Source organism: Mesoplodon densirostris, chromosome 10 (assembly GCF_025265405.1).
Source record: "Mesoplodon densirostris isolate mMesDen1 chromosome 10, mMesDen1 primary haplotype, whole genome shotgun sequence".
In the NCBI taxonomy this organism is placed as follows: domain Eukaryota; kingdom Metazoa; phylum Chordata; class Mammalia; order Artiodactyla; family Ziphiidae; genus Mesoplodon; species Mesoplodon densirostris.
Window position 1 is genome coordinate 71,503,888 of NC_082670.1, and position 17,623 is coordinate 71,521,510.

The 17,623-nt window shown below is 50.4% G+C and overlaps 1 protein-coding gene and 1 non-coding gene across 3 annotated transcripts; both read right to left on the reverse strand.

The window, feature by feature from the left end:
- Nucleotides 1-1,660: 1,660 nt before the first annotated feature.
- Nucleotides 1,661-16,008, reverse strand: MON1A (MON1 homolog A, secretory trafficking associated). 2 transcript variants are annotated; one of them, XM_060109882.1, is made up of 6 exons: nucleotides 15,744-16,008; nucleotides 5,981-6,120; nucleotides 4,260-4,745; nucleotides 2,906-3,671; nucleotides 2,046-2,193; nucleotides 1,661-1,945 (listed from the first exon to the last, which is right to left on the reverse strand). In XM_060109882.1, the coding sequence occupies exons 2-6, from the start codon at nucleotides 6,105-6,107 to the stop codon at nucleotides 1,805-1,807; spliced, it is 1,668 nt and encodes a 555-aa protein (XP_059965865.1). In that variant the 5' UTR covers nucleotides 6,108-6,120; nucleotides 15,744-16,008; the 3' UTR covers nucleotides 1,661-1,804. The 2 variants fall into 2 exon arrangements, with proteins under 2 accessions (XP_059965865.1, XP_059965867.1); XM_060109884.1 differs by lacking the exon at nucleotides 15,744-16,008 and adding an exon at nucleotides 7,371-7,511.
- On the reverse strand, nucleotides 10,161-10,267 carry LOC132498096 (U6 spliceosomal RNA). Its single transcript, XR_009533708.1, has one exon. It is a non-coding gene; the product is annotated as a U6 spliceosomal RNA (small nuclear RNA).
- Nucleotides 16,009-17,623: the final 1,615 nt, after the last annotated feature.

A 17,623-nucleotide genomic window follows, 5' to 3' on the forward strand; every position in this document is an offset into this window, starting at 1 on the left:
AAAGACTCCTCCAGCTTCACTGTTACCCAGTCGGACAAGGTTCTTTACCATACCAGGTTTCATACCAGGTTCATCCCTTTGCACATGCTCGTTGCCCCACTAGGAACACCTTTCCTGTTTGCCTGTTGTCCCTTCCTTGCTCCCCAAACAGGTAAACCCCGCACTCCTAGGTGCCTACTGTCCTAGGTATACACACTTATCTAATTGTGACTATCTCTTCCCACCCCCACCCAGAATAGGTGCTGGACGGCAAGAAGCTGGAAGCCCTACAGGGATCAGGGTAGCCAGCAGGGACACCTGGAGGCTGACCGCTGACCAGAAGAACACTGGTAGCAGTCAGAGACAGCTAGCCTGGCATCACCCTTGCCCCAGAGTCGGTGGTTTGGTGCCCTTTCCAGGATTCAGGGAAGGAACAGAAACAGCAAGCAGACAGAAAAGAGACCCAGGGCATGTGGGCAGTGTGAGCAGCACCCACCAAGCCTATGGCTGCTCCATAGGGGCTTTGGGGTCTGGGCAGGTGGCCTGCTGGCCATACCCATTCTAATGTGATCTGGGGTGGGGCCAAGGGCAGGGGCTGTGCTGCCATTTCCTGGGACAGCAAGTAACTCATTCCAGTGTATCCTTGGCCTATGCCACCTACAAAGACATTCTCCAGCATGGGTTGGTTTTAGTGGCAGAGTATCTTGGTCCAGCACTCAGAGACTGCATGAAGGTGATTCACTCTATAGTCTGAAGACCATATTCCATGGAGACTATTCTCCCAAACACTTCCTAGGTCTTCTGTTTCCCTGGCCAATGAGATGGTTCAGTTGTGGCATAACTGGGAGAGCCCCCAGCAGGAAGGTAGAGGCTTTCTGCACTGTGCCTTGGGCTCTGTCCTAAGAAGGTCTCATGGTAGAGTGAATGGGGCTGGGCCTTCACTGCTGAGCCTCCTGGGATGTTCATGGTGACCCATGTAGGCTGGGCCATGCCAGGGAACAGGGTGACTGAAAAGGGCATCAGCCCTTCTTAGGGCAGGGTCCACTCTTGCCCCAGAGGTCAGCTGGGTCTTCTTTCAGGTCTTCTGGCTCACTCCTGGGGGCCATCCTGAGGAATGTGCTGGCTGGAGGTAGAGGAGCTGAGGTGGACAGCCTTCATGAGGAACCCTAAGCTGGAATAGTTTCCCCAGAGGCCTACAGCTATAGTGAGGCTGGACTCTGAATTTGTGCTGAACACTGGGCCACCTCACCAAGGGCTCCCACCCATGCCTGGGCTCAGACTCTCTCCACTTGACTGTCCCTGTCTTACTCAGCTCAGCCCCTGCTGAACTACAGCAGTCCACTAAGCAGAGCCACAGTCAGGGCTCCCAGGCGGTTGGGTGGTCCTTCAGGCCATGCAGCTGGGAATCCCACCTAGGAGTGACAGGGGAGGCACCAGGGGCTCAGACTGAGTGTGGGGTGGGGCGTCACGGGAGGTTGGTTGTGGTGGGGAAGGCCAGTGGGGTGCTAGAGAACACTTTACATGTGGCAGGACTTCAGCTGAATGAAAACAGCCCTAGCCCAGGGGCCAACTCTGAGCACATGTGATGCTGTGCATGGGGAAGCATGGGCAGGGCCTAGGGAGGAGGATCCAGCGTCTGTATGTGAGTGAGAGTGAAGGAACCAAGGACAAGGCCCACAGGTGTCTTCCCCAAAGCACTTTAATGCACACACCAACCCACAGTCCCTGCCTGCTGCCTGGGCCAGAGAGGCCAGCCCCACCTGGAAGCTCCCATGGCTTCCACAGCCTGGTGTGCCTAGCAGGGCTGAGCCCACACACATTCTCATCAGTACGTGAGGGGCGTGAGGATGAAGAGGCGGTCTTCTTCTTTGCGGATCCAGCGCATCAGTTTATGGATGGCACTGACGGCCGACGCCTTGGTCCCCAGGGGGCTGTAGCACATGTAGAGCTCAAAGGCGCCTGTCACCTGGAGGAAGGGGGCACAGGGTGGTCATCCAGATTAGACAACCCTCGTGGCCCTTGCCCAGGACCCCGATGAAGCCCAGCCCATCCCAGGGCTGCCTTACCCAAGCCAGGAGGTTCTCGTTAGGGCCCGTGTAGTAGATAGTCTTGAGTGGGCGGGAGGCATTGTGGGCGCGGCTGTGCAGGTACTGGTAGAGGCCCAGCAGCCGCTCCTGCTCCTCTTCACTGGTGTACGGGGCCTCGATCTCAGGGCTGGAGATGGGGGAGTAGGTTCGCAAAGGAATGACTTCCACTGGCTTCTCTGGAGATCCAGAAACACCTATTCCTAGCCAGGGAGACTTCACCATGTGTCCTACCCTCCAAATGCCCCCCCCCACCCCAGGACAAGGCATTGTCTCCTCACCACTGAAGACTCCCCAGGACAAAGCTGGGCCCACCCAGACTGGAGCCCTGTTCTCCCCTCTCCCCCAAGTTCATGGCATCTTTGGTGACCCTCCCTTGGAGAAGCCAATCTGGGTTTAGGTGTCCTAGACAGAGTGACAGGTCTGAGATGGAGGAAAAGTGAGCCAGGAACCCTCTGGACCAAAAAGGGGTAAAAGGAGGATAGAAGATGCCTCATCTGGCCCCAGCCCCTCTGCTGGAGGAGGAAGTGGAGGAGTTTTGCATCCTGGGCTGGACCAAACTGACCAAACAGAGGAGACCTCTGTTCCAGCTTCCTTCCCTGGGTGTATTGGGTATTTCAAGGCCTTATGGGAAATGACTGAAGTAGAGAGGTGTATGCTGATGGGGAGTAGGGTGATAGGGGGTTTGGGTCCCTGGTATCAGAGTCAAACAGACACAGCAGGTCGGTCCATTCCCAGAGGGGTCGTCAGCTTCAAGACTGCATCAGAGCTCAGGCCCAACCGGCCGCCCCCCTCCCACGCCCTTGTCTCCCTCAAGCAGTGTCCCCAAGGCCCTCCCTCACCTGGTGAAGAGTCCCGAGCTCTTTGACTTATAGAGGAAGTGGCGCAGGTCAGGGATGCCCACTTGGGCAACACTGTAGTAAGGTGTGCGCAGTGCCTCCCGCAGCGCCAGGTGCGCTCCGCGCTTCCGCAGGCGCTCCTGAAAGCGGCGGCGGCAGTCAGACACTGCAAAGAAGTCCTCACGGTCGGTGGAGACGAGCAGCAGGCAGAGATCCGTGTCAGGCTCCAGGTAAGAGATGTGTGCGTGGAAGAAGCCGGCTGCGTTGAATTTGGGCAGGCACACGGGCGTCCAGGCCTCGCCCTCGCGGAAGGACGAGGAGGAACTTATGAGGTTGAAGAGCAGGTGCAGGTCGATGGGGTGCAGGAATTGGTCCTTGCGGCGCACAAGCGCCACGAGCTGGTTGCGCGCCAGCAGAATGGAGAAGACGAGGCTGCGGGAGCGCGCCTGCTGCAGGCTGGCACTCACGACGTCGCGCACGGCCGCCGCCAGGGGCAGGCAGCGCGCCGCCCCCATCAGGAAACTGGGGTCTCGCGCCATGAGCTGCAGCAGGTTGTCCGTGATGCGCTCAGAGCCCGAGAGCAGGCGCCGCAGGTCATAGTTCTGCTTCTGCTGGAAGATGTGGCTCAGCTGCGCGCCCGTAAGAAGGCTCAGGATCTGGTAGTAGATGTAGAGCAACTCTTGCGCCAGTTCCTGTGCCGACTGCCGCGTGCGGGCCACCGCCACCAGCACCAATGGGCTCCGGCGCACGAATACTACCTTGTAGCCATCTGATGGGGCGGATGGATAGGGGTGGTGTCAGCTTCAGCCCTTCTCCGGAAAGCCCTCCCTGATTGGCCTGCCCTAGCACCGTCAGAGCCCCGCTTTTCCCACGCAGCCTTCCACAATCTCTCCACCTCCCCTCAGAACTGTGCACACAGAGGGGGCTTCAGGATGAAAGAAAAACAGATGCCCATGGGCCCCCTTCCCCCGCCCCTTTCCCCTTTCCTGCCACTTGTTTCACAGACTGGGACCAGCTAAGACGCAGGAAGCACTTCAGAAAGACACACATTCTTGGGCTAAGTGGCAAAAGCTGGGTGGGGCTCAAGATCTGGGAATTTTTTGGCCACCTCCCCCAGCTTCTCACCTTCTCCAAGGGCAAAGCCCACATGCGAGCCACCTTTGGCCCTCACAACAGCCCTATGAAGGAGTCAATGTTGTTTTCCCGTGTTCAAATGAGGACCTGGGGCTCGGTGAGGTGGAGGAACTACCCTTGGTCACACAGCACATCCCAGCCCTCTAGTCCCTGGGAGTCCAAAACCTGGTATGGTCTCTCCTGGCCAGGGAGACCTCCCGGCACCCACCTCCTGGTGGCTCACCTGCATGGATGGAACGGATGGCATTCTTGTCAGCCTCCAGAAAGGACACCAGGGCCACCATGACACCCATGGTGCTGGAAAGTGCCTCCTCTGACCCATAGCGGGAGTACACAGGCTTCCCCGCCTCGCTCAGCACGAAGACATGCTTCTGGTGCAGGCGCCATGCCTCAGCAGTCTCCTCCTCATCCCCTTCACCAGTGCCCTCCCTTGAGGGCTCTGTGGCTGGTCGCCCTGCTGACCCTGGGGACTCCGGCCAGTCCTCAGAGCTTCCTGGAAGCATCTCCTCCTGCAGGTCTCGGGCGACACCCGTCAGCTGGGTACTCAGCTCACTGAAGTCCTGGCTGATCTGGCGCATGTCTGTAGGCAGAGGTGGGGGACCGCCAGCACCCTCCTTGGGGCTCTCCCCAGAAGCCACCCCATTCTCTGATTCAGTCAGGTCCTCGTAGGAACGGGCATGGACGAACATGGCACCCTCCTGTCCGGCACCTGCCAGCCAAAAGCACTGGTGTTTAGAGCGGTAGCTTCTGGCAGACCACCTCACCAGCAAGGTGCCCAATACAGTACTCTGCTTGTCCTGATGAGGCGAGCCACTGTTCCCTCTGGCTACAAGTCATGCTTTGCTGTGACTTACAGCCCACCAGCCTCCTCCCCTCACCCTGGGAATAAGACCCCAACCCCTCAAGGCTGCGGTGGTAGCCAGTATCTGCCTGCCCCTCTCACTCTCATCTCACAGCGCTTCGTGCATCTGCTCTTTGGATATCCCCCGCCTACCTCAGGGCCTCTGCATCTCCTGTTCCCTCTGCCTGGAAGGCACTCCCACCTCCTTGCATGCCAGCTCCCTGTCACACTTCAGCTCACAGCAAAGATGTTAGTTGTCCCTGTCATCTGACCCCCAAACCCAGGCACTCTATCATATCCCCTCCTTAACTTCTCTTGGGGCACTTATCAGTTATTGCCCTTCTCCCCAACTGCAGTGGGGTTCCCCCTCATGGGCAGGAACCTGGTTTTTCACTTCTGTGTGCCCAGCACCTCGCCCTGTGCCTGGAATACCTCCTGTGCTCAGCAAATCTCTCTCCCTGGGAGAAGGCTCCCTGACCCTGCGCAGGGACCCATGGTTCCTAACCCCCTCCACTGGAATGCTCTTACTAGCCTGTGGCTCCCCCAAGGCAGGGACCATGTCAGTTTTCCTTTACTGATTTTTTTTTGGACAGAAGAGTTCAAGAGATATGTTTCGGGTCTCTATTATGAGTTCAGCACTGTACCAGGCGTTGGGGATACAACAGCTCTGAGCTCAAAGAGCTCACAATCTTGTGGACAAGAGAGATGGGCAATACATACAGACACAAATAAGACTACAAAATAACTAGTGCTCTGTGCAGAGCATGGTCAGAGCAGGCCTCTCTTGTGAGGAGGTGACATTTAAGTTGAGAGCTGAGGGAGAGAGAAGGAGCCAGGGAGGTACCTGTGGACACAGGAAATAGGAGGAGAGCCCACACTGGTGGCAAGACAGTACAGGGCAAGTGGCACAACATGAAGTGGAGAGGAAGGCCAGATGCACACTGAGCCTGGATCCCTGCAGTATCCCCAGCACATGACAAATAGCTAACAAGTGAGTGAACACATGCATGAATGAGTGACAGTGAAAGAGTGGTTGGGAATCCCGATTGCCCTGGAGGCTGCTCTAGCTGTAAGCTAGCTGGGGCTGCGCACCCTGTCCGTACCTGGCTCCATTCCCTGGGCCAGTCCTGGTGTGGGGCTCTCAGCTCTCTCCACACTCTGCCTATCAGAAGGAGCCAACGTGCCATCAGGGCCTTCGTTGCTTCTCTTCCTCTGCATGTCAGCAGCCATCCCTTGGGCTCTCCTGTGGGGCAAACAAAGGCATAATTGAGGGTAAGGGGGAAGGTGCTAGTGGCAGGAGTCACTGGCATAATTAAGAGTGGTTAAGTACAGGAAAGTATCCCTCACCAGGACCCAGCTAACTCAAACCTCTGGGGAATGGGTTCTGAATATTCCCTTCTAAAGAAGCGTGCTGTTCTCTTTCTGATTATAAAAGAATGCATGGGGGACTTGCCTGGTGGTCCAGTGGTTAAGACTCTGTGCTCCCAATACAGGGGGCCCGGTTCGATCCCTGGTCAGGAAACTAGATCCCGCATGCCAAAACTAAGAGCAGCATGTTGCAACTAAAGATCCCTCATGCCATAACTAAAGATCCTGCATGCTGCAATGAAGATCCTGCCTGATGCAACTAAGACCCGGTGCAGCCTAAATAAATAAATAAATAAATATACTTTTTTTTTTTTTTGGCTGTGTTGGGTCTTCGTTGCTGCTTGCGGGCTTTCTCTAGTTGCGGTGAGTGGGGGCTAAGCTTCGTTGTGGTGCGCGGGCTTCTCATTGCGGTGGCTTCTCATTGCAGAGCACGGGCTCCAGAGCGCAGGCTCAGTAGTTGTGGCACACGGGCTTAGTTGCTCTGCGATCTTCAGGATCTTCCTGGACCAGGGATCAAACCCGTGTCCCCTGCATTGGCAGGTGGATTCTTACTTAACCACTGAGCCACCAGGGAAGTCCCTGTGTCGGGTCCTAGCTGCGGCACTCAAGCTTCTCTCTAGTTGTGGTGTGCAGGGTTTTTTTCTCTCTCTAGTTGTGGCACGTGGGCTTAGTTGCCCCGCAGCACGTGGGATCTTAGTTCCCTGACCAGGGATCGAACCCGCATCCCCTGCATTGGAAGGCATATTCTTTACCCCTGGAAGTTCCAGGGAAGTCCCAGTCCCTATGTGGATTTTTATGTAATCCTGATCACTCTTCTCTGAGGCAGGCACTCTCGTCAGACAAGCTTTATATATTAAAAAACTGAAGCTGAGAGAGTGTAAGTACATTGCCCAATGTCACAACAGGAAAGAAGCGCTGGAGCTGGGAATTGAAACCATTCTGTATCCTGATATCTTCCACTGTACGTCCTACCATGAACATTTCTCCATTCAAAACTGAGTTGACAAATAAGTTCTTTTTGATATTTAGACATTTACTATGAACGAAGTGAGTCAGAGTAAACAGGCCTAAGCCTTGCTTTTCTCCTTGCATTCTGTACCTTTTGAATTTGGCACCAGGGCTCACCTTTCCAGTTAAAAACAACTATGGACATGTCAGTTCTCAGTGCCCATTTGATGGACACTAAGGACAAACTCAGCCTGATCTCCCAGTCCTTCCGCAGCCTCAGGGCCAGGTGGAGGTGGCCAAGAGTGGATGTCAGGGATAACGAAGTTGGTTGGCTCTCTTGGGATCAGCCTCTAAGGTCCCTTAATGACAGGATGAATGAAGGTCTTCATTTGGCAGGCAACAAACAATCCATAGGAGAGGGGTTCCATCTGAGGCACTAACCCTTTAGGGAAGAGAAATTTGGCTGGATGGGCTAGAAGGGCAGTGAAGACTAGTCAGAGACTCATGAGGAAGGCACTGCAGGCAGGCCAGGGGCCTCGTGGGGACTGGTGTTAGTGTGAGCAAAGCAGACTCTGTCCCTGCCCTCCTGGAGCAGAGTCCACAGGGAATAATCGAGGCTTGTCCCTTACTAGCTCTGTAACCTTGGGCAAATGACTCCACCCTGAGCCTGGCATGAAGTAGGTGCTCAAAAACGTTCATGAGAAGAGTGATTTCAAACGGTGTCACCAGCACTAGCATTTGTGTGGGCCTCGCTTACCTGTGTCTAAGAACCCTCTCTGACCACAAGTTCCTAGGAGGCAGCTCCTGCAAGTGTACCCAAAGAACTGATTTTCAAGCTCTTCTGTCATCTTTGTTGTAAGCTGTGGAATTCTTTCTTCAAATTAATCTTGTAAAGCAGTTCAGTGTGCAAAACAGACAGACAGGGAGGCAGGGCCAGAGACTGGCCTGATGGCCACGCCCCCACTGGGCCCGGAGCACCACAGGGTTAAGTGGGGGTCGGGTACCACTGGTCAACAGCATCACCCCACACAGAGTGCACTTTGAATAATCTTCAAAGGAAGATTATTTGGGAGAACATCTACCTTTTGGGATTTTCTAGGCCACCAATCCTGTCCATCAGGACAATCAAGAGTGATGGTTCCCAGCGAGGGTCAGAGCCCAGAGGACCAAGGTGTGGTCCACCTTTTCTGATGAAGAGTAATTAAGAAGCTGCATGCCCTCAACAGGAACCTGGGGAGGCATCCAGAAAGGTCTCCCCTGAGACTGAGACCAAGAGGAGCAATCCAAAACAGGCCAAAACAGCCACCGCAACACCACGGAGCCCAGGGCAGTGGGTGCTAAGGAAACTAGGGCATGTCCAGATCTTGAGCAAGAAGACACAGGCCACACGAGAACCTTGGAGACCATTATTTTACAAGCTAACCTAAAAGCCCAGGTGGGGTCTGCATTGCTATGTAAAGAGAGAGTGACCCCAGAGAGATGAGTCTGTCCATATACAGGCGGAGGGCAAGCTGCTACTGCCAGTCCTGGGGTTGTGGCCAGGGCTTCTGGACCTGGCTCCTTGGATGGAGGCCTGGATTGGTATGTGCTTTTTTCTGAGGAGAGGGTCCAGAACAATTACTTTAAATGGGAATGCCCTACATTTCTATGTGTACTCACTTTCCCACTCCCCTAGTGGATAGCTTCACATCTTCTCTCTTCTCAAGCTTCCATCATTTTCTCCAGTGCTCACCCTCAGCACTATCAGTGATAACCTTACCTTCTATTTCACTGAGGACACGGAAGTCAGCAAAAGAGAACTTCCAAGATTCCCACTACCACCTCACCTCACCTGTCAGACTCTGCCTTCCTCCTTCTTACTAAAGATGAGCTGTCTGGGCTCCACTAATGCCTCCACTCCAGCCCCTCTCACCCATCCAAGCATATGGCTTCAGCAGCTGTCCCTCTCTCTCTCGGATCATCAGTGTCCCCTTCTCCCCTATCCATCACCAATATACTGATGTTTCTTCCATTTTCAAAACACCTTCCCTTAGATGTGTTTATTCTGTTATAATTCATTGAGCTGTACTTATGATTTGTGAACTTTATGTTTGTTTTATTTCAATTAAAACCTTAAGACAAACCTCCCCTTAACTCTACATTCCCCTCTAGGTACCAACCTTTTTTTTTTTTTTTGCTGTCCTTTATAAAACAAACAAACAAACCTCAAAACAGTAAACAGTACTTGGAGTTTAATTAGTCACGTAAGCTAGGCTATGCTGTGTAACAAATGAGTGCCAAAATGGTAGAGGCTTTACACATAAAGGCTTTTTTTGTTTGTTTTGGCCATATCACATGGCTTGTGGGATTGAACTTGGGCCGCAGGCAATGGAAGTGCAGAGTCCTAACCACTGGACTGCCAGGGAATTCCCTAAAGGCTTTTTTTTTTATTGCAAGCATTTTTTTATTGAGAAATAATCTATGTATAACATTATATTAGTTTCAGGTCTACAACATAATGATTCAGTATTTGTATATATTGCAAAATGGTCACCACCATGTCTCGTTAACACCCATCACCACTCATAGTTACAAAATTTTTTTCTTGTGATGAGAACTTTTAATACCTACTCTCTTAGCAACTTTCAAATATACAAGCATTATTAATTATAGTCACCATGCTGTACATTACATCCTCAGGATTTATTTATTTTATAACTGGAAGTTTGTACCTTTTGACCACCTTCACAGATTTTGCAAGCATTTTAAATAATCTCTAAAGGATAATATGTATTAATATATTTACAAGTTCCTAATTTGACAGGCTGACTCCATTATATACAGCAGGGGTCCCCAACTCCCAGGCTGCGGACCTCTATCTGGGACGTGGGCTGTTAGGAAGTGGACCGCACAGCAGGAGGTGAGCAGCGGGAGAGCGAAGCTTCATCTGCCGCCCCGCATTGCTTCCTCGCACTACCGCCTGAACCAAAAAATATGGAACGCTTCAGGAATTTGCGTGTCATCCTTGCACAGGGGCCACACTAATCTTCTCTGTATCGTTCCAATTTTAGTATATGTGCTGCCGAAGCAAGCACTAAAGGCTTATTTTTTGCTCACGTACTGTGGGTTTAGTAGCAATTCAGAGCAGCTCCCTTCCGGGCAGTGATTCAAGAATCCAGGCTACTAGCATCTTATAGCTCTGTCATCACCTGGCAATGGAAGACAGGGCTGGAGGGTCATGTACCAACTCTTAAATACTTCTAAGTCCAGATTGGCCAGAACTAGTCATGTGGCCAGAGGGACTGGGAAATGTGGAGCGCTCAGGTGTCTCTCCACTTTTCCCATTCACATTTGAATCCATTCCAACTATTACTCCAGTAACACTGCTCCCTCAAGGTCTCCAGATGACCTCCAGGATCATCTCACTTCACTCAGCAGCCACAATGATTATATCCTCTCTCTCAAAACACTTTCTTCTCTTGGCTTCTGGCACATCACTCTCCTTTCATGGTTCTCCTACCTCATGGACAACTCCTTCTAAGTCCTCTTTACAGTTCTTCTTACTGTTGAGGGACCAAGATTTCAGGTCTTGGATCTCTTTTCTGTCTTCATTCGATCCCTTGGTGACCTTATTCAGTCTCATGGTTTTAAATTTCACTGATAAATTAATGATTCCAAATTTTATTCACAGCCCTAATCTCTCTTCTGACTTCCAGAGGCACACACATTTAACTGTTTACTTGATGTTTGCCCTTGGATATCTTATAGTATCTCAAAGTTATATCAAAACTGAGTTCCTGATCATCCCCTTAAAAAGTTGTTCCTCCGAGAGTTTTCTCCATCTCAGTGAAAGACAATTTGATACTTCCAGTTATTTAGCAAAAAATCTTGGAGGCATCCCTTATGCCTCTCTTCTTCCCGTACCTCATATACCAAACCACCAGTAAATCTTGTCAGCTTTACTTCAGAATACAGGTACACCCAGCAAAATGTCTCTCATTAACCTTTGCCACATAGAATGCCTCTTGGTTTTTAATACACAGCTGTGGTAGCCAGCCTTCAAAATGGTCCTCAGTGATCCTCAACTCCCAGCATTCAAGTCTATATACTCCCATCCCACACTGAGCAGAACTAATCTATGTCACCAACAGGATAATGTGAAAAATGACAATGTGTGACTTCTGAGGCTAGGTCATAAAAGACATTGTGGCTTCTGCTTTGTTCTCTTGGATCACTCTCTCTAGGTGCAACCATCAGCCATCAGTTGTGAGGACACTCAAGCAGCCCTAAAGAGAGGAGCTCATGGTAAGAAACTGAAACCTGAGAACAGCCAGTACCAATGTGCTAGTCATGTGAGCGAGCAGTCTTGGAAGCAAATCATCTAGCCCCAGTCATGCCTTTGAATGACTGCAACCTCATGAGAGACACTGGGCCTGAACCATCCAGCTAAGATGCTCCCAAATTCCTGACCCTCAGGAACTGTATGAGATAATAAATATTTATTATTGTTTTGAGCTGTTAAGTTTTGGGATAACTTGTTACACAGCAATAGATAACTAATACAACAAACTTGTACTGATTGAGCTTATGTTTACATAGAAAAAAACTATTATCAACACTTGATCTATATTTTTTAATAAAGGAATGTACATTTAAAGCCTCAAATTACATTTCAAATAGAACTGATAGAAGATCATTGAGTGCCAACAAAAGGGGTTTACTTGCATCATGGCTATCTGCAGGTACTGAAAGAGGCCATGATGCTGTATCAAAGCAACACTGTTTGATCAGGAGGAAATGTTTTAAGCATTTTGTATCCTAACATTATAATTTATTTGGCATATATTAGGTATGTATTTTCCTTGTGTTTTAGTGCCATTTTAGAAAATTGGGGATTTGGGGTTGATGAAGGAAGCATTATACTTTTTCCCATTTGAAATAATGGGGAAACACATAAATCAACTATACTTCAATAAAATGTTAAAAAAAATAAAAAGTTAAATGACAAAAAAAAAGTGGGAAACAGATACTAAGTTAGTGATTCCAGACAGAATGTCCAACTTTCATGGAACAGATTACTGATGTTCCATGGGGAAATACCCTTATTCAGAATCTGACCACTTCTCATCACCTCCACCACTACCACATTGGTCCCAGTCAACATTATCTCTCTAGCAGATTGTTGCAAGTCTTTTTTTTTTTTTAACATCTTTATTGGAGTATAATTGCTTTACAATGTTGTGTTAGTTTCTGCTGCGTAACAAAGTGAATCAGCTATACGTATACAAATATCCCCATATCCCTTCCCTCTTGCATCTCCCTCCCACCCTCCCTATCCCACTCCTCTAGGTGGTCACAAAGCAGCGAGCTGATCTCCCTGTGCCACGTGGCTGCTTCGCACTAGCTATCTATTTTACATTTGGTAGTGTATATATGTCAATGCCACTCTCTCACTTCATCCTAGCTTACCCTTCCCCCTCCCCGTGTCCTCAAGTCCATTCTCTACGTCTGTGTCTTTATTCCTGTCCTGCCCCTAGGTTCATCAGAACCATTTTTTTTTTTAGATTCCACATATATGTGTTAGCATATGGTATCTGTTTTTCTCTTTCTGACTTACTTCACTCTGTTTGACAGACTCTAGGTCCATCCACCTCACTACAAATAACTCAATTTTGTTTCTTTTTATGACTGAGTAATATTCCATTGTATATATGTGCCACATCTTTATCCATTCATCTGTCGATGGACACTTAGGTCCTGGCTATTGTAAATGTCCTGGCTATTGTAAACAGTGCTGCAATGAACACTGTGGTACATGACTCTTTTTGAATTATGGTTTTCTCAGGGTATATGCCCAGTAGTGGGATTGCTGGGTCATATGGTAGTTCTATTTGTAGTTTTTTAAGGAACCTCCATACTGTTCTCCATAGTGGCTGTATCAATTTACATTCCCACCAACAGTACAAGAGGGTTCCCTTTTCTCCACACCCTCTCCAGCATTGCAACAGTCTTTTAACCAGTCTCCCCACTTCTGTCCTTGTCCCTGTAGTCTATCCTTCTCACGGCACTCAAAGTGATCTGCTTGAGACAGAAGTCAAGTCATGTAGTCCCTTTGCTCACTAGTCTGTAACGGTCACACCTCACCCAGTGAGAAAGCCAATTTCCTCACAGTGGTGCACAAGAACCTCTCTGTCTACACGCGCTGCACCCCACCCCCCAAATTACTTCTTCAGCCTCATCTCCTGTTCTTTCCCCTACTTGCTTTGCTTCAACCCAGCCACACTGACATTATGGCTTTCCTTGAGTATACTGTAAATGTAAATCCTGAGTATTCCTTCACTTCAGAACTTTGCTCTTGCTGAACTTTCTGCCTGGACCACATCTCCCTACTTTTCCCCCTGCCCCCCACCTCACCTATTCCACTACTTGGCCAAATATCTACATGACTCACTCTGTCACTTCCTTCAGGTTGCTGCTCAAGTGTTACCTTATCAGAGAGGCCTTCCTGGAATATCCTGGATTCTTATCTCCCTTGCCCTGCTTTATTTTTCTACATTGAAGGTAACCCTGTGAGCTGTCGCAAATTTCAGAATGTCAGCTCCATAAGCAGGAGGACTTTAATTAACATTTGTCAGATAAATAACTTGGGAAGGGAGAAGATGAAAGATCCTCAGAGAACACCCAGCTCCAATGTAGCCTTGGGAGACTCCTGCCTGTAGGGAAGACTTGTCCTTGGTAGCAGTTCAGTGTTCAGTAACAATGGCTCTGGAGTCAGAGGGACCTGTATTAACCTGGCTTGGCTTTATAAATCTCAGCTTTCTCACCTATGAAATGAGGATGATGACAGTACTGATTCATTAGGTTGTGGAAGGATTAAATGAGATAATCCATGTAATTTGGTTACCCTGGCACAGAGTAGGTACATATACACTCAGTTGTCTTTAGCGTATCATGATTATTCTTATTCAGACCATGTGTACCTGCACTTATACACAGATCCAGTAATCTCTGCCATGTAAATCAGTCCTTTGCGAGTTTGCTCATCCTGAGCCAGGCCCTTAGTGAACAGGATGTGCTTCTGACCTCATGAAGCCAGGTGGGCTCTGGCCTGAAATGACCCATTTGTGATGCTGGGACAAAGAGATTCCTTTGGGCCTAGGGCTGGGAGTTCCTCCAGGCTAACTGGCTATTCATCCTGAAGTTGCAGGACAGACCATTGGTTCCCTGCTGCTCCCAGCAGTCTCTCCCAAGCTGAACTCCTTTCTACCACATGCCCCTGCTCTGTGGCCTTGCACCTCTGGCTCAAAGACCAAAACAAGGTCTATAGCAGCTTACCTCTGAGGGCCCACTACCCACTGATCCCAGTGGGATTTAGGTAACTGCGCCCAGCATGGCTGAGTACTACCCAACATGGTATCTGCATGTTGTGAGGGCAGGGCCAGCTGGCTGGAGCTAGTGGACATCTCCTTCCAAACAGTTCTCCAACCACCTGAAATCATGTAGTACCTCAATATCTCCAAGGCCAGTATCGGGGTCCAGCCAAAAGCCCTGGTGAAGCAAACAGTTCTCTGGACATTTACACTGGAAACTAGGCAGGGAGGGTGAATGACTCATAGCAAAACCCACCCCAAACCCCACTGAAGCCATAACCTGTGTGGCTGAAGCTCTTGGGTGGCTGGGCCTGAAGCAGTTAAGCAAGAGAGGTCTCTTGGAACCAGTCCCAGATACTCCCTTGGGGCCCCTTCTCAGGCAGCCTCTCTAGAAGCCTCCAGGGCTTGCTATTTTCCCTAGAAGTGTTCTGCTGTGCCTTTGAGCAATGTCACCAAACAAGTTAGCTCAATCAGCCCTTCTGGTATGCCTCCCTCCTCTAGGTGCCTGGCCTGGAGGCAGGAAGGGCCTTGCAAGAACCCCTCCCTACTGGGTCCCTACCACTCTTGCTCCCTCTTCCTGCTTAGATAGTGCCCTATCCTGCCTTGACCCTTTGGGGAGTGGGCTATCTGGGAGGATGGTGCCAGGATGCATGGATGTGTGGCAGTGGGTCCAAGTGAGGCTGTGCTGTAACTGCTTCAGCAGGATGCCTACTCCATGCTGAGAGTATAGCTTGGTACTTGTCACTGCTAGTGGTCACTCCCCTCTCTAACAAAGGCTGCTCACCCTCCCCAGCAAACTCGAGCCCAGAAAGTGTGGCTCAACAGGTGCAAGAGGCAGCTTGGTTATCTGAGCCAGGGCACCCTTGAAGGCAAAGTCCCAAGCCTCAAGACACTTTCAGGAGCTTCCTGCTCACCCCACAGTCAACCTCTGACAGTCTTTGAGAGCACTCTGCTGGGCCGAATGTGTGGGCGTTGGGGCTACAGGACTTTGCCCTTCCAGCCGAAGGAAGAGTTCCAGGCCTCGCCTTTTGTATTTCCCAGCTGGGAACCGGCGAAGCGGTCCCAGAGAGACCCAGTCCTTCTACCGCAAATGGCAGCGTAGACTGCAGGGGCCCCCAGTCTTCAAGCCCCTCCCTTCAAAGATGACAGCTCTCCAGTCTCTCGGCGCCCCCAAGCCACGTGGGTTGGCAGTCGGACTCACCTGTTTCTCGGGGAGGGGAAGGGGTCAGGAAGCACAGAGATTGCCGGTCACTGCCCTCTGCCGGACCCCCGGGAGGTCACGGGTGTCCGGCCGGGCCCGGACTGATGGTTCAGGTTCGCGGGACCATGGCCCGCTGCAGACACAGACATGGCCACAGCGCAGGCCACCGCTCCCTCCCACAGCCCCTTGCCCGGCTGCCGGCTCACGAAGACAGCACTCGCCAGCCTCTGGTGGCGGAGGCCCGGCTCCAGTTGCTGGGCCTGGCCCTGCCCGCCCTCGGTGTGCATTATGGGAAATGTAGTTCGCAGTGCACGGCCGCCGCGAGGTGGGGCGGGGCGCCAGGTCCCGGCAGAGACCTGGGCGGGGCCTGACCCGGGTCAGCGGTGGCGTCATCCCGCACCGCCTTTTCCAGGGTCCCGGCCAAACTCAGGCACCTCCCCAAACCCAAAGCCTAGGGTGGACCGCAGGCCCAGACTCCCCAGCTCCTCCGCCCGAGCCAACAAGAGGTTTATTTAAAGCGAAAGAAAGAGACTATGGCATTGTTTCCTCCACTAATTGTGGAAGGACAGTGCAAGTTTGGGGTCTGGATAAATGTCATTAGTGGACCCGGCCACACTGACTGTAAAGGATGTAGGCACACCAGCTGATGCTAAAGGAACACCCTTTTATTTTATATATATATATATATATTTTAAATAAATTTATTTAGTTTTGGCTGCATTGGGTCTTCGTTGCTGTGTGCGGGCTTTCTCTAGTTGCGGTGAGTGGGCTTCTCATTGCAGTGGCTTCTCTTGTTGCGGAGCACAGGCTCTAGGCACACGGATTTCAGGAGTTGTGGCGCACAGGCTTAATTGCTCCACGGCATGTGGGATCTTCCTGGACCAGGGCTCAAACCTGTGTCCCCTGCATTGGCAGGTGGATTCTTAACCACTGTACCACCAGGGAAGTCCCAGAACATCCTTTTAGCCACGTTTTAATATATCAGTATGAATCTCTAGAATGGTAGTTCTCAACTCTGCACATAGAATGACCTGGGGAACTTTAAAAAAAAAAGATGAATGCCTGGATACCACCCATAGAAAAAAACAGGAAAACATAAAATCAACAATTTTACTTTTGGAGAGTAGTTTAATGAAATAAAATTAAGGATTAACAGCAATACTGCTCATATTTCTCTGAAACAATTAAATCACTTAATAGCCTCATGGTTAATTCACCCAACAGTTCAGGGATGAAGGAAAAAGTATGAAGTCACTCCTTTGATTCTCTCTGCTGCTCCAAACACCCCAATGCTGTGTTCTGTCTCCAACTCAGTCCTACACTGGAATTGAGGGAGAGCTCTGCCCCTGGGCTTTTCTCATTGTCTCAGACAGCTGCCACTTGGAGCCTACCTCCACAACACTGGACTGTGACTGACATTGTGACAAAGCTGTGGCCTTTTACCAGAGATGGCTTTGCACAGGGCTTAGACCTTTGCACATAGTTTAAGGGGAGCTTTCTCCTCCCTTTTATTGATAGTTAAGAACATGTGAGAAAATGCCCAATTCCTTAACTATCTTTTCCCCTGGGAAGGAGAGAGGAGGAGTCTCTCCTAGTCTCCACAGGTCACTCAGTATTTTCTCTCCTTACTAGCTCAGGAGGACAGGCTCCCACCCTTAGAGTAAATATCATTTATATAGTTTTCCTCTCATTAATCCTGCCATATTACATTATGAGAGTTCAAGCCAAGAAGGTCTCATATTCTCTGGTTGATACAGAAATATCCTGGCTACATTCCATTAACCAGAAGCTGCAGCCCATAGAATTGATCCCCATAGAAGACAAATTTAAAGTTTTTTAATACCTAACCAATCTCCTCAACAGTCTCCACGTGACCTCAG